Source organism: Euwallacea fornicatus, chromosome 1 (genome assembly GCF_040115645.1).
Source record: "Euwallacea fornicatus isolate EFF26 chromosome 1, ASM4011564v1, whole genome shotgun sequence".
Lineage (NCBI taxonomy): Eukaryota > Metazoa > Arthropoda > Insecta > Coleoptera > Curculionidae > Euwallacea > Euwallacea fornicatus.
In genome coordinates this window covers 6,413,599-6,436,542 of record NC_089541.1, presented here as the reverse complement: position 1 = coordinate 6,436,542, position 22,944 = coordinate 6,413,599, and the positions used below count along the sequence as shown (strand labels likewise).

The 22,944-nt window shown below is 33.3% G+C and overlaps 1 protein-coding gene across 1 annotated transcript in view; it reads right to left on the bottom strand.

The window, feature by feature from the left end:
- Window positions 1-18,348, bottom strand: part of Oamb (Octopamine receptor in mushroom bodies) — a 38,120-nt gene extending 19,772 nt beyond the window's left edge. Inside the window, exon 1 of the mRNA XM_066287714.1 lies at window positions 18,074-18,348. Coding sequence (XP_066143811.1) covers window positions 18,074-18,340 — 267 coding nt within the window. The 5' untranslated portion in view covers window positions 18,341-18,348. The remainder of the gene's footprint in view (window positions 1-18,073) is intronic.
- Between the last annotated feature and the right edge of the window lie 4,596 nt (window positions 18,349-22,944).

The following is a 22,944-nucleotide window of genomic DNA, read 5'->3' as shown; positions in this document are numbered from 1 at the left end:
CAGTACATATCAGCTAACAGTCAATTTTGCAAAGACTGAGCCTAAAAGCAGGAGTTTTCCCGTCTCTTTTGTGTTACGTCTCTACCTTCATGTTTAAATACTTTATCAGCCTTTTTTTATCTGCTTTTTTTAATCAGGTTTTGGAAGTAAATTGAACCGCACTTCCATGAATTGCGTTTTTTGATATCTCATTTGTTAAAAAGCCATAATTAACGCTTATCTTCAAAATTTGCGTTCAGAGTATTGTTTCGGAATAATATGATACAGGGTGCGGCACGAGAACCAAGCGTTTTTAGAACGAGCACTACTCGACCGTTTACAATAGAAAGGTTGTGCTTCGAAAGACATTTCATTTTATGGCTCATAGCATTTTATTATTATCTCTCCGTTGCCACCATGGAGCCGTCATGAACGTTAAAACATCGAATATTCGTTTATGCTTGTTTTGTTAGGAGTGGTGACTCTGTGACCGCAATTCACCGTGAGTTTCGTCGCAGAGTCGATATTAATCGACATGATTCTGTTCCCACGCTTTGTTTGTTTTCTTTGCTTGTTATTATTTCCCAACCATCTAATTTTCAGATTTGGCGACATTTTGTAGCCTCCTCGGTTATCTGACCTATCCTTATGTAATTTCCTTTTAATGGGTTAAATGAAGACCCGTGTTTACGAGGCTATGTCTCGCACATTACAAGAAGTAATCCAACATTACATAACCGAAATCTATGAAGATCTGCTAAAAAGGCTGAAAGAAAATTTTTTCGAACGATTTCAACATTGCATCAACAAGAGTGGACAGTACATGCCAAATGTAATTTTCTGTTCATGATTATTAAATTTTATGTTTTCGACCATGCTGTTATAATAAAAAACAAATTATATATTAAAAGCTAAAGATTCTGTGATCATTTCAAAAGCACTCGATTCCCATGCCGTACTCTGCATAATGGCTTAAAACATATACTTTTAAGTCGAAGTTTAATCAGAAAGGCATAGGATCCATATTGACGTGGCTCCACATGCTTTGCCAGTAAATCACAGGCAGCACCTTAAGCATCCTGGAAACTTTATCAAAACACTAACTAATAGTTTCTTGTTTCTTAATTGGGGTCCTATTAGCGTTAAATGAAATATCTCAAAACTTTCTGCTCGATAATTAGTTAGATGTATGAAATTTGATTACAAATTCTCGACTGTCCGGCAAATGGAAAATGATTTTCCCCATGATTCTAGTAAAGATTTGCTCATGTTGTTCGATAATTGAAGTGTTAAATTGCAAATTTTATTTAAACTTCAACGAAAACCAATTTTCTTCATAACTGAAGTTAGGAACTTTGAAACTTTGCAGAAAAATAATTGCTCAGCCGGAATTTATTCGCGAAAGCAAATTTTAACCGAAACTGAAATTTAATATTCTTTAAAATTAAAGACTGAATTTCTTTAGTGGCTTCCGAATCACACTGTTCAATAAACTTTCCTGCGGAAATGAACTTTTCCATTAAATATTCCGATCAATCTCATCCCTTGAATTTATAGTTGGGCTAGCTTTGATATTTTAATACATTTAATTGGAAATTCTCGATCGAATATTATAGAAAAATATTACAGAATCAATTTAAAATGCTTTTCAGGCTATGAAATGAAATAAATCTGAAAAAATCGACTAACATTTAGCTGCGTCAGGCAGATAAACGAGTCTGTTCATTGCGACACTCACTAGTTAGATGGGATGAGATAATAGAACACTATCATAGAGAAACAAAAATGTTCCAAACCACTGTCAAAAACAAGCATGACGATACGGTAATAATTATCATTCAAAATTTATCATACCTAATATTGGAAATGCGCAAGGGCTAAATTAAATGTACTGAATCGTTAATAGAATATAGAGAGCTGAAACTGTTTCAAAGCTAATTGGAATTAAATTAGCCGGTACAGCCAGTGAGGTGAAATCCGGATAAAAAGTCATTCGTGGCAGGTCAAGAAAAATCGATTAGTTCGTAAACGAACGGATCCTTTTGATGAATCCTTTTTCATGACTGACCAGAACTAACATGAACTATAATGACAAGTACTTCAAAACAAATTTGTATTACAAAGTAAATGAAGAGAGCAACTTCTAAACTTTAAACTCCACTTCACTCTTTAAGTATTAAATTAACAATGCAGCAGTTTTAGGGTGTCGGCAGGAGTGCAGCGCATTAATTTATCTTAATACTATATATTTCTCTCTTAGTACTGCAGCAGCCGAGTTAATCTGCGTCATTTTGTGACATGCATAAAGATAAGCGCACATATTAGTTTTCCTTGCTGATTCACGTTGCACTTTCCCGGAGATTTATCGTTATTGCTTCAGGATTTAAGGGATGTAAAGGGAAGTTTTTTATGCACCAGGCAATGCGCCCTTCGAACCGTAAACAAATGGCCTGATGTGTAGGTACTTTTAAGAGCAAAAGTGTACCTCAACCGTTGATGAATTCAGATTTTTCATAATATTTTTAAATACTCGTCTTTAGGACTAATTTATGGGAGTTAAAATTAAGCAAAAAGCAAAAAAACTCCGACCGTAATAAATAACGCAAATGGGCCTCGTTTAATTCCGGAATAACTTGAATGTTCCTTTTTGCAGTTGTAATTTATAATTAGTAGCAACTTGCCCGTTTAGTTTCTAATGTGTTAACCAACTACCCCAGTTGTCAGATTCTCTATAGCTGTTGATTTAAATCCTCCTCAGACAGAGGTTTTGAATTATTTTTAAGGAACTCGAGGCATTGCTTTTTGTTTAATCCTAAGAGAACGATACCTATCGAAATCGATTCAGCAGGAATATTCTACCTTCGTGGCTTCGAAGAAGGTGAATTTCAATTTTCCCGTCTGCAGTTCGAATTTTACACACGACCTAATCAGGAAGAAGTTTCATACGGAAGCTTTCTGAACGACGTTTCTTTATAAAGGCCTGAGGGCACAAATCGCAACATATATGAAATTTCATCATAGCAATTTAACCACAAAAAATTGGCAAATATTTGGTACCTTGAAGGCATGATCCTTCAAATCCCATTCCGGATATTTTGAAAGGAAATCAGTGAAGGGATATGAGTTAGATATGATACCACATTATTTATGTTTGATATGATACTACATTACACCTAATAATGTAATCGAGGGATAAACTCGCACAGGCTCTTAACTTTTCTATGACGAAAGATATTTCCATATTTTTTATCTTTTAATACCCCAGGGACGGACAAAAGCAGTGGACAAAATATGCCATTATACTAGCTTTTTATGAGCATTATTCCCTCGGGATGCTTGTCCCCTCGCCTAGAGCTCGGGAAGTAAACGTTTGCCTCAGCGAATAATGCCTATCATATACCGGGTGTTTCATAAATATACCGATAACCTTTCGGAAGAGTGCATAAAAACAGGTATTTAGAACGAATAATGTTAGGTCAGAAATCGCTTTGTTTTCAAGATGCAGGGTATTTACTTTTTAGTTTTTAATTTTTTTTTAATTTAAAAAACGATTAGAAATACGGACATAAAATTGTTTGTCTTCATGTCCTTCACCTCTGTCAAAATAAAATCAAATTAATTCCTCATAAATGATTCTAATAAATCGCACTTGGAAGCCTACATTGGTATTTTGGGTAGGCAAATGAATGGGAAATAGTTTTTTTTTTATTTCGAAAAGGGGCACTTGAACAACAAAACACTAAGAGGCCGTCTTTATTAAGAATTAATGAAATATTATGAAAGAAATATTCGTATAAAAGAAGTCAGTGGCGCATCATTTCTTTTATCAGAAACATCCCATTAAATGGTCACACAGACGCCACTGGTGTAAATGAAAGTATTCTGCCTACTCGGGAACGTGCACATTGATGCCGTGATAGCGCGCCCGGAATTTTATATCCATTTTGCTAACCGTTTTTGAAAAATTAAAAAAAAATTAAATGAAAAATTAAACACCCTGTATTTTGGAAATGAACCAATGAATGATTTTGAACCTAACTTTATCCATTCTAAATACTTGTTTTTATAAGATCTATATCCCCTGAAAATTTGTCGGTATGTTCATGAAACACTCTGTATATATCATAAACTATTTTGAATTTCTCTCGTATAGATACCGAGATATTCTGCTAATATACTTTCTCCTAATTTATCTAATGTGTAGTCAAGTCCCAATTTTAAAGAGAAAATCAAAGCCGTTTTTTATCATAAAATTTTAGAACTATTTACCCCTCTTTAAAGCCGTTAAGACCGCAGTTAGTATGCAATTCGTGCCGCTATTCGTATCAAAGAAATACAATTCGCAATCTTGTGGGACGGGAAATTGCATTCCCATTTCCAACTGGATAATTCAACGTGTTTGATTTTTTGTTGGAAGCGGGTTTGAGGAACAAAAACAAGGAACATATGAATTCCAACTGGACAATTAAAAGTTAAAAAAAAAACAGTAAATTAATAAGGATTACAGTGATTTCGTTTGCTTCTTTTAAAAGGGCCCTTTGAATAACGGATCTACAAAGTTAAACTTTGGGGAACCCCTAAGGAATATGAAGTTCCATATGTTCTACTTCATTAAGCTTAGAACTATAAAAGAATTTTCCCTATTTAAGTATCAGCTCCGGAACAATTTCAGAACTATTTATTGTAGCAATTATTACTGACTTCATAATAAATTTCAACTTCAACTTTATTTTATAGCCGATATTTACGCCCATTGATCTCCCAAGAGCAAAATTCCTTCAGGACACGGTCAATATGCTAAAAGAAACGAAGCAGCCATTTCACAATCTTGGTTCGACTTTTTTGAGATTACGACCAATAAAATATCCGAGTAGATTCCTCAAAGTTCAATCTTTTATGCTCGAATCCATTATGGATGCGAACTTACATAGATAATAATTTATGTGTGACTGCAAAAGTTTCGATATGAGTAATGCTATTGATTGTCGGAAAGCTTCTAGGTATGCATAAAAGTATGTATTCAAATTCACTGGCAAATAGAAATAAACCTTATTCTTTATTGTTAAGCTGTTAATATTTATGGAAATGGAGGAACGGATGTCACGAATTGGTAATGCTTCGTGTTTTGAAGGACAAGGAAACGCTACATAAAAATTTTAATTTTTTTCTCATGACATATTTCCATGTTACACCTTTATTTTAAACTAATAATCAGTAGACTGAAGTCTACATGGTAAAGCGCGTAATACAATTGGACCCCAATTACTTAATTTGCGTTGTATAGTCATATAGCTTTGAAACAATAGCTGTTTTCCTGTAGCAAATAACTGCAAAGCCACATTGCTAATTGTTAGTAGTTTAATTGAATGTAGATAAGCAAGCTGCATTTCCCAGCTCTAAAATGGAGTTTGAGCTCCTTTGGCTCGATTGTCTTATACAATTGTATTTGGGCTGCTAATTATATACATAAATGCCACTGGTGACAATACTCAGACATTCAAAAAATTTAAGCGAGAAATTGACTATAAAAAGAAATACGAAATATGTGCGAAAATTAATGAAACCATCCGAAAATGTAAAAGCTATATAGATGTATTCATTATAAAATTAATTAAAATTATAAGGAAATGAAAAAGAGTGATTATACGGTAATGGTTATTTCTACACTCTTGAACGTAAAAAACCGGACAACATGATTCAATTTCAATCTGACAAAGCTTTTTTAGGTTTATATCGATTTTGATCATTTTTGTGACAAACTGTGGCCATAACCATTCTAATTATTACTGGATATTGATATTACCAAAAATTCTAATTAATTTGTCATTATAAAAGGTGAAACTAAAAGGTGCTTTTTGATCTAGATTTCTGAACATCCTGTGGAAGAATCTGAAGGCAATTGTATGCAATTGTAAAACTTTATGTTTCCTTAACATTTTTTTTTTTGATTCATAACAATACATCCGTATTCAAAAAGAATTACAATTTTGTTTTAACAAAAAGATACGATTTACCAACGAAAATTAGTACTTGTCGAATAAGCAGTAGTAAAAATAACATCTTAATCAAGAACCAATAGTTGTCACTAAATACCTAGATGAAATGAAATTACATAGGTTAAATCTGCCTCCTCGTAGCTCTGACCTAAATCCAATCAAACAATTGTGGAACGTAATAGGGAAATGTATTTACAACAGATAGTTAGAAAACGTTGCAGACCTTCGAGTAGCTCTTCTTGAAGAAAATATAAATATTCCGCTAAGACAAACTGCTAATTAGGTCCTAAGCTCACCTCGCCTCATGGCAGCTGTCATTAGAGCACTAGGAGGAACTACGCGCTATTAGTGTTTATTTATCTTTAACTCGGTTATTAATTTATGTTGCTTATTATTATTTATTTGTTTGATATGTTTTGATTTTCTTTTTCGTAAATCGCATCTTTTTGTTAAAAAAATTGTAATTCTTTAAAGAATTGATGTATCATTACCAATCATATATAATGGCAAAATAATCACAATTTTTGGCGCAACTAATTTATAATAATGACTAAAATAAACATCCTACAATTTGACAAAAAATTATCAAAATCGATAGGAAGTTAAAAAAACTATGTAAGTTTGAAATTCAGTAATACTTGTATTATCCGCTCTCTTCTCCATGAGTTCAGCTTTCGATCAAAAACGTATTGACCTTTTTCTCAGAAAACTATTTAGAAACAATAAAAAAATTAAGCAATCGGTGCTTTATACGAAGTCAAATTTTCTGTTTTTATATCTCATCTGAATGAATTCATAACCTTTCGGCTCATATCGATCTACATAATATACAGGGTGTCCTCGAATTACGTGGCCAAAATAATACCGCAGATTGTTTGAGTGAAAATAAGTCGATTTAACTAAACTTCCCTCAGTCCAAAAGTTGATAATTATGGAGCTACGGGGTGTTAAAGTTGAAAAAAAAATCACATTTTCTTTAATATCTTTCGATTTCGTTGAGTTAATTTCACGAAATTTCATATTTGAGGGTGTTTTAGGATACGAAATTCAAATTTATTAACGATTTAGTTGTTTCTTCTAGGGGGCGCCACAAGCGACCATTAGGACACATTTAAATCTCTGTAACTTTTTCGTGCCACGGTGTATATTATTTTGATATTTAAAAACCTTTTTCCCTACCTTTTATACTTAGAAAAGGTATACTTTATTGACGTCGCTAGAAGCAACGGTTTTGGTGAAAAATGCATCTAAGCCTGATGATGCATGCAAATTACCTTAAAATTATTTTCCGTTAAAAAGAATTAAGTTTTTCAAAAATAATTATTAGTAAAGGTATAACAATAAGTTTTCAAAATCAGATATTATTAAATAGAAAACAAAAATAATAATTAACAAAGAAACAACAACAAGCGAGAATAACACTTACTAATTAATTAAATTAACTTATGGAAATTGTTGGTTTAATTTTTTTCATTTAATCTGCTATCATAACAAATGTTCAAAGTGTTTACCATTTTCCTGTATGCATAAGTTCATCCTTTTTAAGAAATTACATTGTACTCTAAACAATATTTCAAGGGTATTCTTCAATAATTCCACTTCATGAATTATTCTTGCCTCCAATTCTTGTCGCGTATGAACTGGAGATGCATAAACTTTTGATTTCAAGGCACCCCATAAAAAAAATCACAGGGTGTCAAGTCTGGTGATCGAGCCGGCCAATTCACAGGTGCATCACCTCCTCTTCCAATCCAACGTTGTGGGTATTCCTCATTTAAATGTTGCCTTACATTTAAAGTAAAATGAGGAGGTGCGCCATCATGCATAAACCAAAGATCACGACGAAGGAGTAAAGGCAAATCTTCTAATAAGATAGGTAGAGTTTGTACTAAAAAGTTCAAGTAGTTATCACCATTCAGCGTATCTGGCATTACAAAGGGACCAACAATAAAATTATCTACTATTCCAGCACAGACATTTACTTTAAATCAATGCTGATAATGAGTCACTGTTGTCTCGTGAGGATTTTCATAAGCATAAACATGTTCATTATGCATATTAAAAATACCGTATCTAGTAAAAACAGCTTCATCTGCGAACAAAATTTTCTTACTAAAATTTGGATTTTCGATTCTTTTGTGGATTATAAACCGACAAAAATTTAAACGTTGAGCAGAATCCACTGGCAATTGTAGGTCTTGAACTTTTTGAATATGATAGGGGTGCAACAATTGTTCTTGAAAAACTTTATGAACTAGTGATTTCGAAACTCCCAATTGCAGTCCTACACCTCGTGTACTGGCCTTTGGATTTCTTTGAACAGCATCCAAAACCTCTTCCTCCATTTCTACTGTACTTATTGTTCGTCCGCGTCCAGAATCTGCATGCCCAGGTTCAAACTTGCCATTTTCGCGGAGACGCCTTTCAATATTAACAAAAGTTTTCCGATTTGGAATTCTACGGAAAAGATATTTTTCCTTGTAAACTCGTACACTTTTTTGACTATTACAACGGCAAAGTCCATAAACTAACAGCATATCCACCATTTCAGAATAAGTGAATTTATTGGCCATACCTATGGATATTTACAGGAACAAGAAGCGAAACTGACAAGAAAAACTGAGGGCTAAATAAAAAAACTGACATTTGAGAAACAAATTCAAGTGTTAAAATGTCAATTAAAAACATAGCCAACTGAGTTATTTACTTAAAAGCGCTAACGCAAATATGCAGCGCCTTAGAATTATGCGTTTTTCTCCAAAACCGTTGCTTCTAGCGACGTCAATAAAGTATACCTTTTCTAAGTATAAAAGGTAGGGAAAAAGGTTTTTAAATATCAAAATAATATACACCGTGGCACGAAAAAGTTACAGAGATTTAAATGTGTCCTAATGGTCGCTTGTGGCGCCCCCTAGAAGAAACAACTAAATCGTTAATAAATTTGAATTTCGTATCCTAAAACACCCTCAAATATGAAATTTCGTGAAATTAACTCAACGAAATCGAAAGATATTAAAGAAAATGTGATTTTTTTTTCAACTTTAACACCCCGTAGCTCCATAATTATCAACTTTTGGACTGAGGGAAGTTTAGTTAAATCGACTTATTTTCACTCAAACAATCTGCGGTATTATTTTGGCCACGTAATTCGAGGACACCCTGTATATTTTCGATAAATAACGAAAATCCTGCCGAGATCTGATAAATAGTGATTTGATATCTACTGTTCTATTTACCAGCAACTGCTAAAAAATAGGCTGCATAATGTAAAAATGACCAAGATATGGAAGTGGGACAATCTAGGACCTATTTTACAAACCTATAAGTCTGGTTCGTGACCAATTTAGAGTTTCCACACTAATTATTATAAGTTGTAAATACACTGACTTTCAAAAAAACCGCAACACCAAGAAGAACACATCGTATTCGTTAGAAATTCTGACATTACGTTGGGTCGGGTAATAGATAAAAACGATCAAAATATCAAAAGAAAATTATTGTGAATAAGTGAAAAAATTTAATAATAATTTAATAATGGGTGGTATCTCCTCTTAAATTAATACATTCGTGTAAGCGACGTGGCATGCTTAAAAATAAATTGTCAATATCTTCCTGTGGTATTGTATCCCAGGCAATCTGCACCTTCTCGCGGAGTTCATCTATGGCCTCTGGAGGGCAAGCTAAACGTTGAAGTCTCCGACCCATTATATCCCATACATGCTCTATTGGGGACAAATCTGGAGACCGAGCTGGCCAAGGCAAAGTATCCAAATTTTCAAATTCCAAATACTTCAAAGTATCGTTGGCTACATGTGGTCGCGCATTATCCTGTTGAAATGTGCTTCCAGGATGGTCGTGCATGTATGGTACAAGAACCGGTTCTAAGACACTATTAATGTACCTCTGAGCATTTAATCTATCATAAATGAAAACAAGAGGAGACCGACTACCATAATGGATGACATCCCAAACCATGACACCTGGTGTTAAACCAGAATGACGCCTTTCCAAAAAGTCCAAATTTAATCGCTCTCCTCTGCGCCTTCTAACACGTAACCGTCCATCAGATCGTCATAAACAAAATCGACTCTCATCACCGAACCCGATTCTTCTTCACTCATCCACCCATTGCACTCTCAGACGACACCACTCCAGTCGGACCACCCTGTGGTTTCGTGATAATGGAAGCCGAAGCATAGGACGATATGAATTTAGTCCAAAACTTCGAATTCTGCGATACATCGTACCAAGGGAGACCCTTCGATTTAGGGTGGCTACCCAGTTAGCACCAAGAGACGGAATTGTTTCAAACGGGGCGACTGTCGCTGAACGACGAAGTCGCCGGTCTTCGCGTCGGTTCGTCATTCTTGGACGGCCACTACCACGATGACGATTTACTGACCCTTCGTTAGACCAATCTCTCGAAGCTCTTAGCACTGTTGATGCGTTTCGATCCAATCTACGTGCTATTTCGCGGAAAGGTAAACCTGCCTCATGCATACCAACAATTCTTCCCCTTTCAAAGGGAGTTAACTGCCGATAAACTGTATTTTGGCGTACACAAGGCATTTTGCCCTACCACACATTTAATATGGTACTAACAATAATACCTTTATCGCTATCCGCCTGTAAAAAAATTTGCAAAAAGGACGATCGTCACAGATAAAAAAGTAAAGAAAAACTTCATATCGCATTAAAATACGAACTTGAAATTTTTATCATTTTTTTCTCTTTACAAGTCTACAATCATACCAAAATTTCAAATACATACAATGCGTTCTTCTTGGTGTTGCGGTTTTTTTGAAAGTCAGCGTAGTTATAATTTCTGAAAAAATTATCGAATTTTTAGCATTTGTATGGGCTGTAACGTTCAGACGGTTTGAGTAAAACATTTTGACATCGTTTCATAACATTTTAAGTGAATTTAAAAGTTTTTATGTTGACAAAGTGAAATAATTTAATTTTCTAATGAGGAAATGTTACTATCACATAATAGAAATAATTTTTGTCTTGGCTTTACTTAAATTTCCGAATGCATCCCTATTTATTCAAAACTCAGTGCCATTGTAGATAATATAATAGGCAAAAGTTACGAACAACTGTACATGATTAATGAATACGTCATAACCTTTAACAAAGAACATATAGAAACACCTACACGAAACCCTGAAATTCCTTTACAATCTCTATTAAAGAGACAATTCAATTAACTAATACCCTGATATCTATAGTGTCCCACCACGATTGCCGGATTACCTCTGCTGTCTTCTGTCAACAGTTTTAATACTTCAAGTTTTTTAAAAACTATTTTTAATTATGACCAAATTTGCTGAAAATAGATCGAATTAATCCAATGAAACTGGATCGGGAGCGACGATTTCCACATAGCAACCTAGCTTCGAATCAGGTTCTGCAGCCAGGAACGTACGTAATAAAACAAAACTCAGAGCACCTACTGCGTTAATTAAATGGAACAAATATACCACTAATTACATTATATGACTGAAGCTGAGCTAGTAAACACGTTAGCTCGAAACGAACACCGATTTCGACAATAACCTGCTACAAAACACGATTCTGATGAATTGGAATTGAATTTTATTATTCTGTATTTGCATGAATGATCATCGAAATCTCATTGTTGACACGTAGGAACGTATTTTATTTTTGGCCATTAGAAGACAGCTCCACAAATATTTCCTAGAAAATCAGTCGTATTATTGGAAAGCTCTATTGTTCTATAAAAGCTGGCGAAAATTCCCATAAGAATGAAAAAAGGTCGGATACAATTTCACCTGCAAATGACACACTAACCAGAAGAGATAATCGCCTTTGTATTATTATTGGCCCTCAAAGAGTGGGAAATAGAGCAATGAAACCTCTGACCCATTATTACAGGGGAGAATTTTCAAATTTGAAATTGCACAATGCTTAAGCTAAAATATTTTAATATTGTACCTAGTTGCGAACAAATTGGCCATTTCTAATCTTCCTTTTTCCAAATGCGGGTAAAAAAGTAAAAAATTTGGGAAACAAAACTTAAGTTCAGGTAATAAATTATCCAGTAACAAAAGTTTAGCATTTTTTTAAATCCTAAATAATTTATACAAGTTCTCATGCATGAAAGCCAATTTCTTAATTATAATTAGTTTCATTGAGTTAAAATATAATAAGCAGCATATTACATGCAAGGCGAAAGTTCACGAGCGAGCCGCATGCGAGGTCAGTAATATCCTCAAAAAGAGTTACATTACTTGTTATTGAGTAATTTACAGCACTTTTTCTATGACTTACCTAGTCCGATAACACCGTTAGAATAAGAGCTATACGAACCATTTGGTCATAACCTTATTAAAGTTTTAATGATTATACCATGATTATAAGTTATCGTTATATAATTTACCATTTATTGGTATAGAAATAGAAAAATGATAAGAATGAACTAGGTGTACCAAATTAAGTACGCACGTGTAAAAATCATACATAATATCTAACAAAAATTATTCATTTAAAACACAAAAGTAACTAAAATTTCTTGTATAAATTTATATTGACTTTAGTTTCATTTATAAATATACACAGTGTTCCATTACAAAAGTGTTTTTTTATTATCTTTGCAATGTGGTGTTCAATTTTTTTAGCATCACTTTCGCAACCAGCCCAAGAAAATACAACTTTTTATAATTTAAACTAGGGTTCTATCTCTGCTCAGAATAAAGTTAACAATGATGTGCACTAAATTTGGTACACCCTGTATATAACAGCAGGAGCAACACGAAAGAATTTCTAATGTTATCATTTCAAAGCTTCTTCAGTTTTTGAAATATTAAATACAATTTTGTATGGAGTATACTAATTTTGAAGTTCACTATATGATCTCAGGAATGGTAAGACAAGATCCGATTTAAATGGGTCAAAATGACACTATTAGGTAGTAGCATATAAGTTTACTTGTTCAAAAATTTTAGAATTCTTAATATTGTCGGACATATTTTAAAACATAATTATTCTATTTTCGTATTTTATTATTGCTCAATTATTTTTTAAAGAGAGAGGAAAAACTGAACAATTTTCTTATGTTACTTACTACTTCTGTTTCTAATACTAACATCTGATCCAAAATATTAATCCTCAAACTAGATTTCTTTTTCAATACTTGTTATAATCTCAAATAAATTATAATGTAATGGTGTAATATTTACGCCATGGAATGGTTATTTAATGGACATGTCTATTAATGATGGCGATTAATAATCGAGAGTACTTAACGCATAAGCTTAGTGAATTCCTTAATAGAAACCAAGATTATTAATCACTCATTAATTTGCATGTTATTTTATCGATGCAGAGTGCATAAAACGGTCTTTATCGTGCATTTGGGGTTCCTAGAGAAACAAATCTATATACATATCAATTTGTGCATTCGAAATATAGTCTAAACACTTTGACGAATCTATTGACACTAACGCACAAAAACAACCATTCCTGACGCTTAAAAGCAATAATTAGTTGTATCTTAATGTATTTGTATAATGATACAGTGTATTATCTTCGAGTATAAGAAATTTTTAAGCCCGTGAGTCTTACAGAATAAAGCACTGCGCGTAATGTTCTGGAATATCACACGTGCCTTAAAGCCCTCTTTATATATCTATATTACAACATACTAATTTATGTAAGTGTTTTTGAGGCACTCTGTATTATAAATAGGCCTTAAAAATCCAAAAATAATTGAAGCGAGAAGTTTTTTTTTATTATTTATGTTCAGTAATTTGGTCAAAACTAGGATAATTGGATATTAGGAAAACAAATTAAATAAACAAATAATAATTTGTATCAGCCTAAAAGAACTCACATTTTTCTGTTCTGGAGTATTTTTCTCATTTATTAAATTTTACAGAATTTATTCCCAACTTTGTAAGATCATTCGAACTTGGAAAACTTGACAATATAAAGACAAGAAATTTTACTGTTCCAATGCAGCTAATTTACATTCCTTCACTATAACCCAGATGCCATTTCGTTCTTAACAATAGCAAGCTTATTGCTCACGATCCTCGCAAGTTACTGTCAAGTAATGCGGAAAAAGTTTTATTTCCCAAGTCTTTCCGAATATAAATTCGACCCTCGCACGTTCTTTTCGTTTCAATCTCAAGACTTTGTTACTCAAATCTACGGCACGTGCTTGACAGGTAAAGCCTAGAAATTATTTTGTTTTGACCCACCTATATTTCCAAGAAAACCGAATCTATTGGGCACGAGTCTCGGGAAGATCCCAAGGGAAAGCTCTCCTTTATGCGCTTTTCACGAGTTAAGAAAACCACTACAGAGGCAATTTCTAAAGCTTCGCTACACCTGTTTATGTTTACTAGCAGTGAAGGCTTAAGCACATTGCCGGGTGTTCAATATTTAAAATTAAAAGACGCGACTCCGAAAATTGATTCTTTGAGAGCTGGAGCTAATTAATCTTCGGTAAAGGTAAAGAAAGATTAATGATCAAAGTGCCAATAACAGTGTTTAAGGAGTTAATAATTCATTAGAATGATGATTTTGAGTAAACTGTAGGAGATAAATAAACGAACATTATTTTTGTCTTTTAGCAAGATAAAATGTTAAAGCACGCAAAGACCACTTGGTTTAAAGTAATTGTTCCTTTCCCTTGCATTTAAATTCGGATTAATTTTAGCTCCTCCAATAAATAAAATTAGCATCCTCTTGACATTGTGTATTATTAAATGGACCTCATCAAAGGCCAGCAGGGTATGATGATTCCCCATTAACTGGAAAAAGTTTTAATTCCTGAAAGTAATAATATCGTCACAGACGCTGAAGTGAAAACGGGATAATTAGAATTTTGTGTGCTCGACGCTGCGTTCAGTTCAACGAACAAAAATCATCTTTTTAATAATGTATAAAAGTAATGAGCCGAAACAATGGCTTACAAGATTCCTGAATATTTTACATGCTGGGAAAACCGCTTACTTTTCGAAAGTGTCCTGGAAAACAGCAGATTCGCATTCAAACACGCCTCCAATCTGAACGTGATTAAAATGTGCTTTACGAAACGCTTCACTCCCACCTTACGAGATATGAAAGACAAAAGGAATAATATTTGTTTGAGACATGTCTTCAGGATTTATTCAGATACGAATGTGCTTAGTTTTGCAGTTGTCGGCAAAATGCAGAAAATTCGAAATTAATAAGAATTCTAACTTCGAGAAATTTACAAATATATTGATTATTAAACACTATTTTTACGAATCTGCCGAAAAGAGAAACCAACTAATTAAGTCGAAGTCTGTGGCCGATTTCCACGATCAGAAAACATTAATTGTTTCGAGGCCAGAACAACATACTTGATTACGAGCCTGATAAATTCTCGTGCACCCCATAGATTAATAACATCTATCTGGTGTCCAAACCGGTCATATTTCTTTCAATTCAGTGCCCCGCAGCACTTGGAGAGTATTTTATGACCCCAAATTGAGTGTACTAATTCATTAGTTTGTTATCTTTTTCCTGTACTCATTGCCTTCTACATCCCAACAACGGTTACTGAGATGGAGTACTCAATGTTCTTTGTCATTTTCTGGTTAACAGGTTCATCCACGGTAACTAAAGCAACGAAAGCATTCTAAAATGCAATTAAGGCTGTCGCTAGGTTGACATTCATTAAGATTTATAAGCAGTGTTTCGCCAAATTGCTTCCGGCTCAAAGTGATGGCTCCAAAGTGAATGAAACTGCACCTGAAACTGTTTATCATATTAGGCTTATTTATCTTCCCCAACTGGCACCTGTGAGATTCGTCCAAGAAATGCGGAAAATCCAGGACTCGTTACGCGCACTGGAGGAGAAAGCTAAATAAAACACACGGTTTATATTTTCGGAAATGATAAATTGTTTCCCAGCCATTTTCTCATTTTGCATTGTTTTGCATTGTCGAGAGGATTTTATTTACGTTTTTGATGAGAATAATAAAATAGGTACCATAGGGCATTTCACATGTCATAATGAATCAAAAATTCTTCCTCTAATTTCGTACCTATTTCAAATCCAAGAGGCTATAACTCGAGAACCTCTAAAGTTTTAAAATTTTTATTTCGAAAACTCCTATCCTGTATCGCTCTAACAGTTAAACAAACTGACATTTTATTTGTTGAAACATTAAGGAATTTATTTGCCTATAATATTATCAGATAGTATAGATTACGAACTCATATTTATTTGAATTCAGCCTCATTATTGACAGTTCTGAGTTTTTCAGTGTTTCATATTTTTCAAACGGTAAATAGAGTGTGGCTTTTATTCAGTCGTAATGAATAAATTGCTAAATTTAAACTATGAGCATCATTTATATTATAAATAAAAATCAATATCACTGTTAACTCAGCATACAGAGTCAAACATCATCCTTCGATTAAATACTGCTACAATACAAAAGTCGCTTAGAAACCTAAATCCATAGAACCAGACATTTTGCCATTAAACACAACTTCATGCCAAACCATCATAAATCCGAAATAACGTCCATTGATATCCCACTAACCTAATTTCCCTACGTGTTATGTGTCTTAAGGTATAATCAATTTACAAGCAAAGGCAATGCACTCCTGATGGTATCGGCTAAATAATTTACATGGAAATCCTCTGATTTCTCGTTCTATTTTACTCAATTTATAGTCAGGCAACTGCCATCAAAATATGAGGCAACAGTGCCACCATTAAAAGTGGTTTCTTTGAAAATAACGATTACCTACTCCAATCATGCCATGTTAGTCTTTGCAAGAATTTCTGAATGCATAAGAAATCAAACTTGAATGCATTTCCATGTTGGGTATTATAAATATTTTCATCATAGTTGAAACAATTTTCTATTAATTGTGGAGAGATTCGGGATCTAAGAGGTGTGTCTTATTTAAAACATTTTATATCGTCAATAACAAACAGAGGGTAATAAAACTTGAATTGTAGCTCGTACTACATCACGCTCCTTTTACGCAAGCGCACTTTATATACGCCGATGCTCCGCCCCACAGAGAACGAACGAATAAATCCGCCGGACTCTCAAGTTACATCTTTAGTCAACATCAAGAGATACGCAAGATCACTTTGCCCCTATCTCATCGCCTTTCTTAACATCTACTGTAGTAGTGAACGAAACGTCAGAAAGCAATACCTTTATTTCCCACTTTATATGCACGGTAAATATTTCCAATAACTGTATTTGACCGCAAAAAGGCTTCACCGTCATTTAATATAATTTAAAAATTCCAAAATCATAATTAATTCACAATTTCATAAAATAAAGTTGTTTCTTGTCTCTTGACATGCATTGTAGGCGTTTAAGTTAAATTATAATATATTGCTAGTTGCCTAGCAATGGCATCAAGCTGGATAATTCAAATGTATGAAAAAGATAATCTTTTGCAGTATTAATGACATGATTATGGATATGATTAATGATAGCCGTTAACTTTTAGTTTGAATTGATCGTTCGTAGCGCTTCAATATTTCTTTACATTTTTTACATTTTTCTTTGAATTTTTGTATAGACTGATATATAATACATTTTAGATAAATTGCTAAAAGTGAGTTGCGTTGAATTTATCAGCTACATTGTATTTCTACCAAAGTCCCATTATTTTTTCGTATATTGTAAAATAATGGTTATCACCAAAAACTCTAAAAAATTTATTTGCTGCCAATATAAACAAATCTGAGTGATCGCTCAAATAATATTTTTGCTTCTACCATTTTCCTGAATTCCTACAATTGTCTCTCATTAATTCTTCTCAAAACTATATGCCCTTTAAACCACCTTCACGTAATAGTCCTTTTTTCGACAAAGAACAATAAAGACATTAAAATCAATTTTTGGTTTCAAACTTCATCAATATTCCCATTATTTTCTGAATAAAATTCATGCATGTGTGAAAGAATTTATTAACACTCTAAACCTGCACCAAGCATTTCGCAAATGTGATTTTTTTAAATTCCTATACATATAAATTAACTCAGAAAAACCACAGGAATTATCTTCTTACTCTATACTTGACCTGTTACTTTCAACATACGGCTCAGCTACACTCAATCTTACCTTAAACACTTCCCACACCGACGAGAATGGCAACACTGCAACTCCGACCATCAAATCAGCTACCGCTAGTGAAGCTATGAAGATATTTGTGACAGCCACTTGTAGCTTGGACGAGCACAGCACTGCGGCTATAACCAGACAGTTGCCAACGATCACCATGACGTCAATCAGCAACAAAATGGTCAGTTTGGCCAATGCAGTCGCATCAAACCACCGAACGTTTTCCAGTAACTCCGCGCATGCGGGCTCGCTTAGTGTATTTCGCATTACATCCACATATTAGCCAGAACTGACCACCCTTTAAACGTATGCATGTTGTATCGCGCAATGGTCGGCTACTTCGGGCTCTGCTTGAGGGTTGTCTTCAGCTTGAAGGATGAAAGTGCCAGTTCCAGCCATTTTTGTAGTCCTGGAAAAGAAGTCTTATTTAAAAGTAAAATAGGAAAAATTGGATATAATACGTGACTCTGCTCCAATCATCCATCACAATATGAACAATGCATCGGCTGTATTACCTAGGTGATGATATTGGCAAAATGCCTGATGATGAAAAAGATGGATAAGCCTTTTGTGTGGTTTTGTTGAATTTTTTTTGGCCGCTGGTCGATTGTCAAATTATTGATGAAAATACCAATGTACACTGTTAATTTATTTATGATTAGTTTAGACGGGAATGTTGCCCGTATAAAACTATACGAATTGATAATTGAAAATAGACGAATTTCGGCTATCCATATTATTAATATATCAGCCATCGCTACGGATAATTATAATATCTTTAATGCTAAATTGATTGAAATGGCTCTATAGATTTATAATATAAACTGTTGAGACCTCAAATCCTAATAGTGCCTAGCAGTCTGGTATAGAATCAAAAATCGTAGAAGCTTATAAACATACCTAATTATTATTTAAATGCAGAGGTCAGTACAGGGTATATTTTATTGTCGAAACAACGGAACAGATTACAATATTTATCATTGAAGGCACTTGACTATACGTTCGAATGTACCTCCACGATAACACCACTGCCGTTTCCTTTCTCGCCGCGTTCCCGCTGGAAACAGCGAAAATAACAACTGTGTTTACCTAATACTGTCATCTTTTGAAACTCAAATTTTTAAAATTTATAATTTAATCATTGAATATGGTGCAGTAGAACTTTATTAATAATGCTCAGTTAGACCGGAAAAAAGTAAAAGCTCGAAGTCTTAGAAGAAATCCTATTATTGCGAACTTGAAAGAAAAACCTGAAAGAAAATTAAAACCTTGCGCAATCCAACTGAAGTTCGAGTTTGCTCTTTGAAAGCTTATTAAAACCGTAGAAGAAAATGTGCTTTTAAAATATCCCCTATAAGTTGACCTTCCTTAGCTTGAAAATACAAGGGAAGGCTCTTGCTTTTTTGGCCCATAGTACAATTTGCTCAATAGCAGCTTAAAATTAAATTCTCAACCTTTAAAGAGACAGAAGAAAATTAAGTAGAAAATTTAACTAGATCAACATATTTGGAATTTCAAATCTTGAAAAAGTTGAGTTTCGAGAGTTTCAAAGCGATAATTTTTTTTTGCATTTCAAAGTAATCTTAAAAATTGATCAGTTTGTAGAGTAAACAATAAGTAACCGATACGTCCTTTGGAACTTTTCTGAAAAATCTTAAAATTTTTAAGATGTTCAAAATTTATATATGTAGGACCGTAGAATACATCGAAACAATTAATTTACGCTATTTTTAAAGCAGCTCCTCCACGGTTTTCCGAGATACAGGCGTTTAAAGTTTTACAGCTGGAGAAAAGTAGGTTTTGGAAATTTTCACAAATTTTCGAAATTTTTTAAGTGCGATTCTTCAAGTCGGTAACAAACAAACATAATTACGGAAAATCCATTAAATCCGAAAATTTTAGTTCAAATGTATTTTTTTACAGCTATATTATAAGTTACAATTGACCAGAAAGTTTTATGACATTAGATGGGCCTTGCTATTTTATACACATAAGAATTCTGTCCGTTTCCCTGGAATTTTTGTAGTTCTGTGTCTCGTAATTAACTATCTAAAGTTTTGAATTATTTTTAGATCTCATGTAGCCTCTTCCAAGAGAATTTTGCAACCTCCCCTTTCTAGATTAGCCACGAATATTAAGATTTTTTTTTAACTTTTTTTTTATATCACGGAACTAGGAAATTGTTTCAGATTTTTTCGATATCAAGATTATATTTGTGCCGCAAAATACCAATGTGCAGTCACAAACAATGATGCAAACGCATCATCTGACTCACATTAACGTAATTCTATGGTATTCTGGTGAACCTACAATTAAATCTCCCAACAAAAGCTTCAGCTCAAATAAAGAATAACTATAGCTGTGAAGGATAAAACGAGATATAAAATATGTGCAATTTCCTAAACAAATGGAAATAATAATTCACTTTAATATCCAGCTGCAGAAACTCCATTGGAGAATTTAATCTCCTTCTAGCAGTTAAATGAAACAAAGAACTTCTCCTGCGGCAGATATAGAAAAGCATAAACTATAGCTTTGTGTAAAAATCAAACTCCGAAGTGTTTAATCCTCAGTTTATGCCGACAGCCTGTGAGAGCTTTCTTCATGCTTGTTGACCAATTTAATAAAATTGCCTGTAGAAGATTATTATTTTGGATATTTCACATTTTAAACGGAATTTTCTTCCATGTTTTATTGTTTTTGCGCAATTACAAGTTTAACTTGTATTTAATTGTATTTTTTAACATTAAATATATAAAAAGAGAAGTAAATATGATTGTGTATGATAAATTTTAAGCATATGGTTAGCTTTTCAATTTGCACTTCTAAGCGATACAAACGATCAGAAAAACCCACAGGGCGTGTGGTAACCTACAAGTTCTCGGAGTCTAGTTTCCTCTCACCATTCCAATTTTTTTCATGGAACGCCATATACACCTCACATAACCATTTTGAGATGATAATTTTCTAGACCTTCGAGTAGGAACTTCCTCTCTCTTTCTCACGCACGCGCGCTCTTTCTCCACCTTGTATTCTGTTAGGAAAGAAATTTTCATAAACAGAAATGCGTTTTCTGATGTGTCACCTTCTGAGCTTGCTCTGATAAACGCGGACAGCAATATTATCACCGCTAAAAATTCAATTTAAGAAAAGCCGATTAGGACAGGCTCAACTTTCTTTCAATTGGAGAATCCTGACCAGTTCTGGCCACATAAAGACAGAATTAAACTTTTATTTAGTGGCTCACAAGTCGGGAGTTTGTTTCGGTTAAAGTGTCGGTCGGTTCTATATCGGGATTGAAACGGCCTAGTTTATAAATACACTTTTTGTTTTTAACATTAAAACTTTTTTCCTGAGAGTATCAGGCGGATTAATACTTGGGTTTGTGGGCAAAATTTCAAATGGGATAGGATTTTTATTAGCTCGTTCGAGACCCTCATTCGAGATCTTAATTTTGTAGTTTCGTACAGTGAGTCTAACGTAACAATGGTCATTTTGCAGATCTGCGAAATGGGTGGAACTATTATACAAATTTGGGAAAATTAAGCTTTAGAACGCCTATTTCTATTCCTAAAAAATTATGTCTTATTAAATCTACATAAAATTATACAAGAATTAAAAAAATAGATTCATGATAAAAATGAAGAATATGCCTTTGTAACTATTCAAAAAGAAGGTTATTTAATTTAAAAATTGAAAATTCCTTCTTTGTATGCTCATCTCATGTTTAACTGTTATTGCATAACAATCAAAAAATTAAAATAAAGTCTCCATTAAAACATATATCAATGACAAATACTTTGCATTGACTTTACGAATAATCCATAGAACCTTTTCCTAACAGGCGTAAGTTTGTACCTTCAGTTTATGTAATATATTTAAAAATTCATTAGACGATTAAAAGCATTTGAAGCCGAAGGAAATAATTCCTGCAGTTTAAATTTAATCTGTCTGGATTAAATTTTAATAAATCACTAAGAGGGAGAGAGAAATGAAGTTGAATTCAAAAAAGAAGAGCCAGGTATTTGAATTAGAAGCTTATTAGATTTTAAAAGCAGCTAGAGTGTGTATCAATTATTATTTAATAAATGAAAAATCAATTTAGAGAACCTCCTCTTAAAAATATTTTTCATGCTTTTAACTAAAGAATTAATATATAATTACCTCAAAAAAATTAAAAATTTTTACCTCACAACTTTGGACAATTTGACCTCAGTACTAGAAGAAAATCCGCAGTGCGGTTAAATAAAACTAAATTAAGTCGTTTGCAATATTTCAAGTTTATTAATTGCCCAAAACCAACTACTGTTTGAGTAAATTGAGATTCGTTCAGGATTCATTTAATCGTTTTCTCTATTGTAACTGGTATATAAAAATTTCAGCTAAAAACAAAACCCGAAAATTAAATACTACTGAAGTGCATTATAACGACCCGTTAGTCTATAAATATCAGCATTTGTAACGATTTTTCTACAATGGCTTTGGCCAGCGGCCAGTTGCAAAAAAATGAAAGATTGTTGTTTAAAAAAAAACTATTGCTAATTGATAGTGTTCGACAAGGATTGTAATTCTTTGGGAAATCTTAAACATAAATTCAAGGCAAATTCTCTTGACATTTGCCTTTAGGTGGTGTGAATTTATAGCAGGACGTTTAGTTATTGCAGGTCGTTTATCAGGAGAAACGTCCCCTAGCGAGTCAGAGTTAAATGTCTAAAGGTTTGTTTGATTTTCTTATTTGTAGTCGAAATATTTGTCTATGCTTTATGTAATAAGAGCTGTAAAAAATTCTCTAACCCGTAGATAAGGAAATCGATAGTGTAGCTACATAATTCCCATATTTGAAACCAAACCTCTTAAATTTAAACTTATAT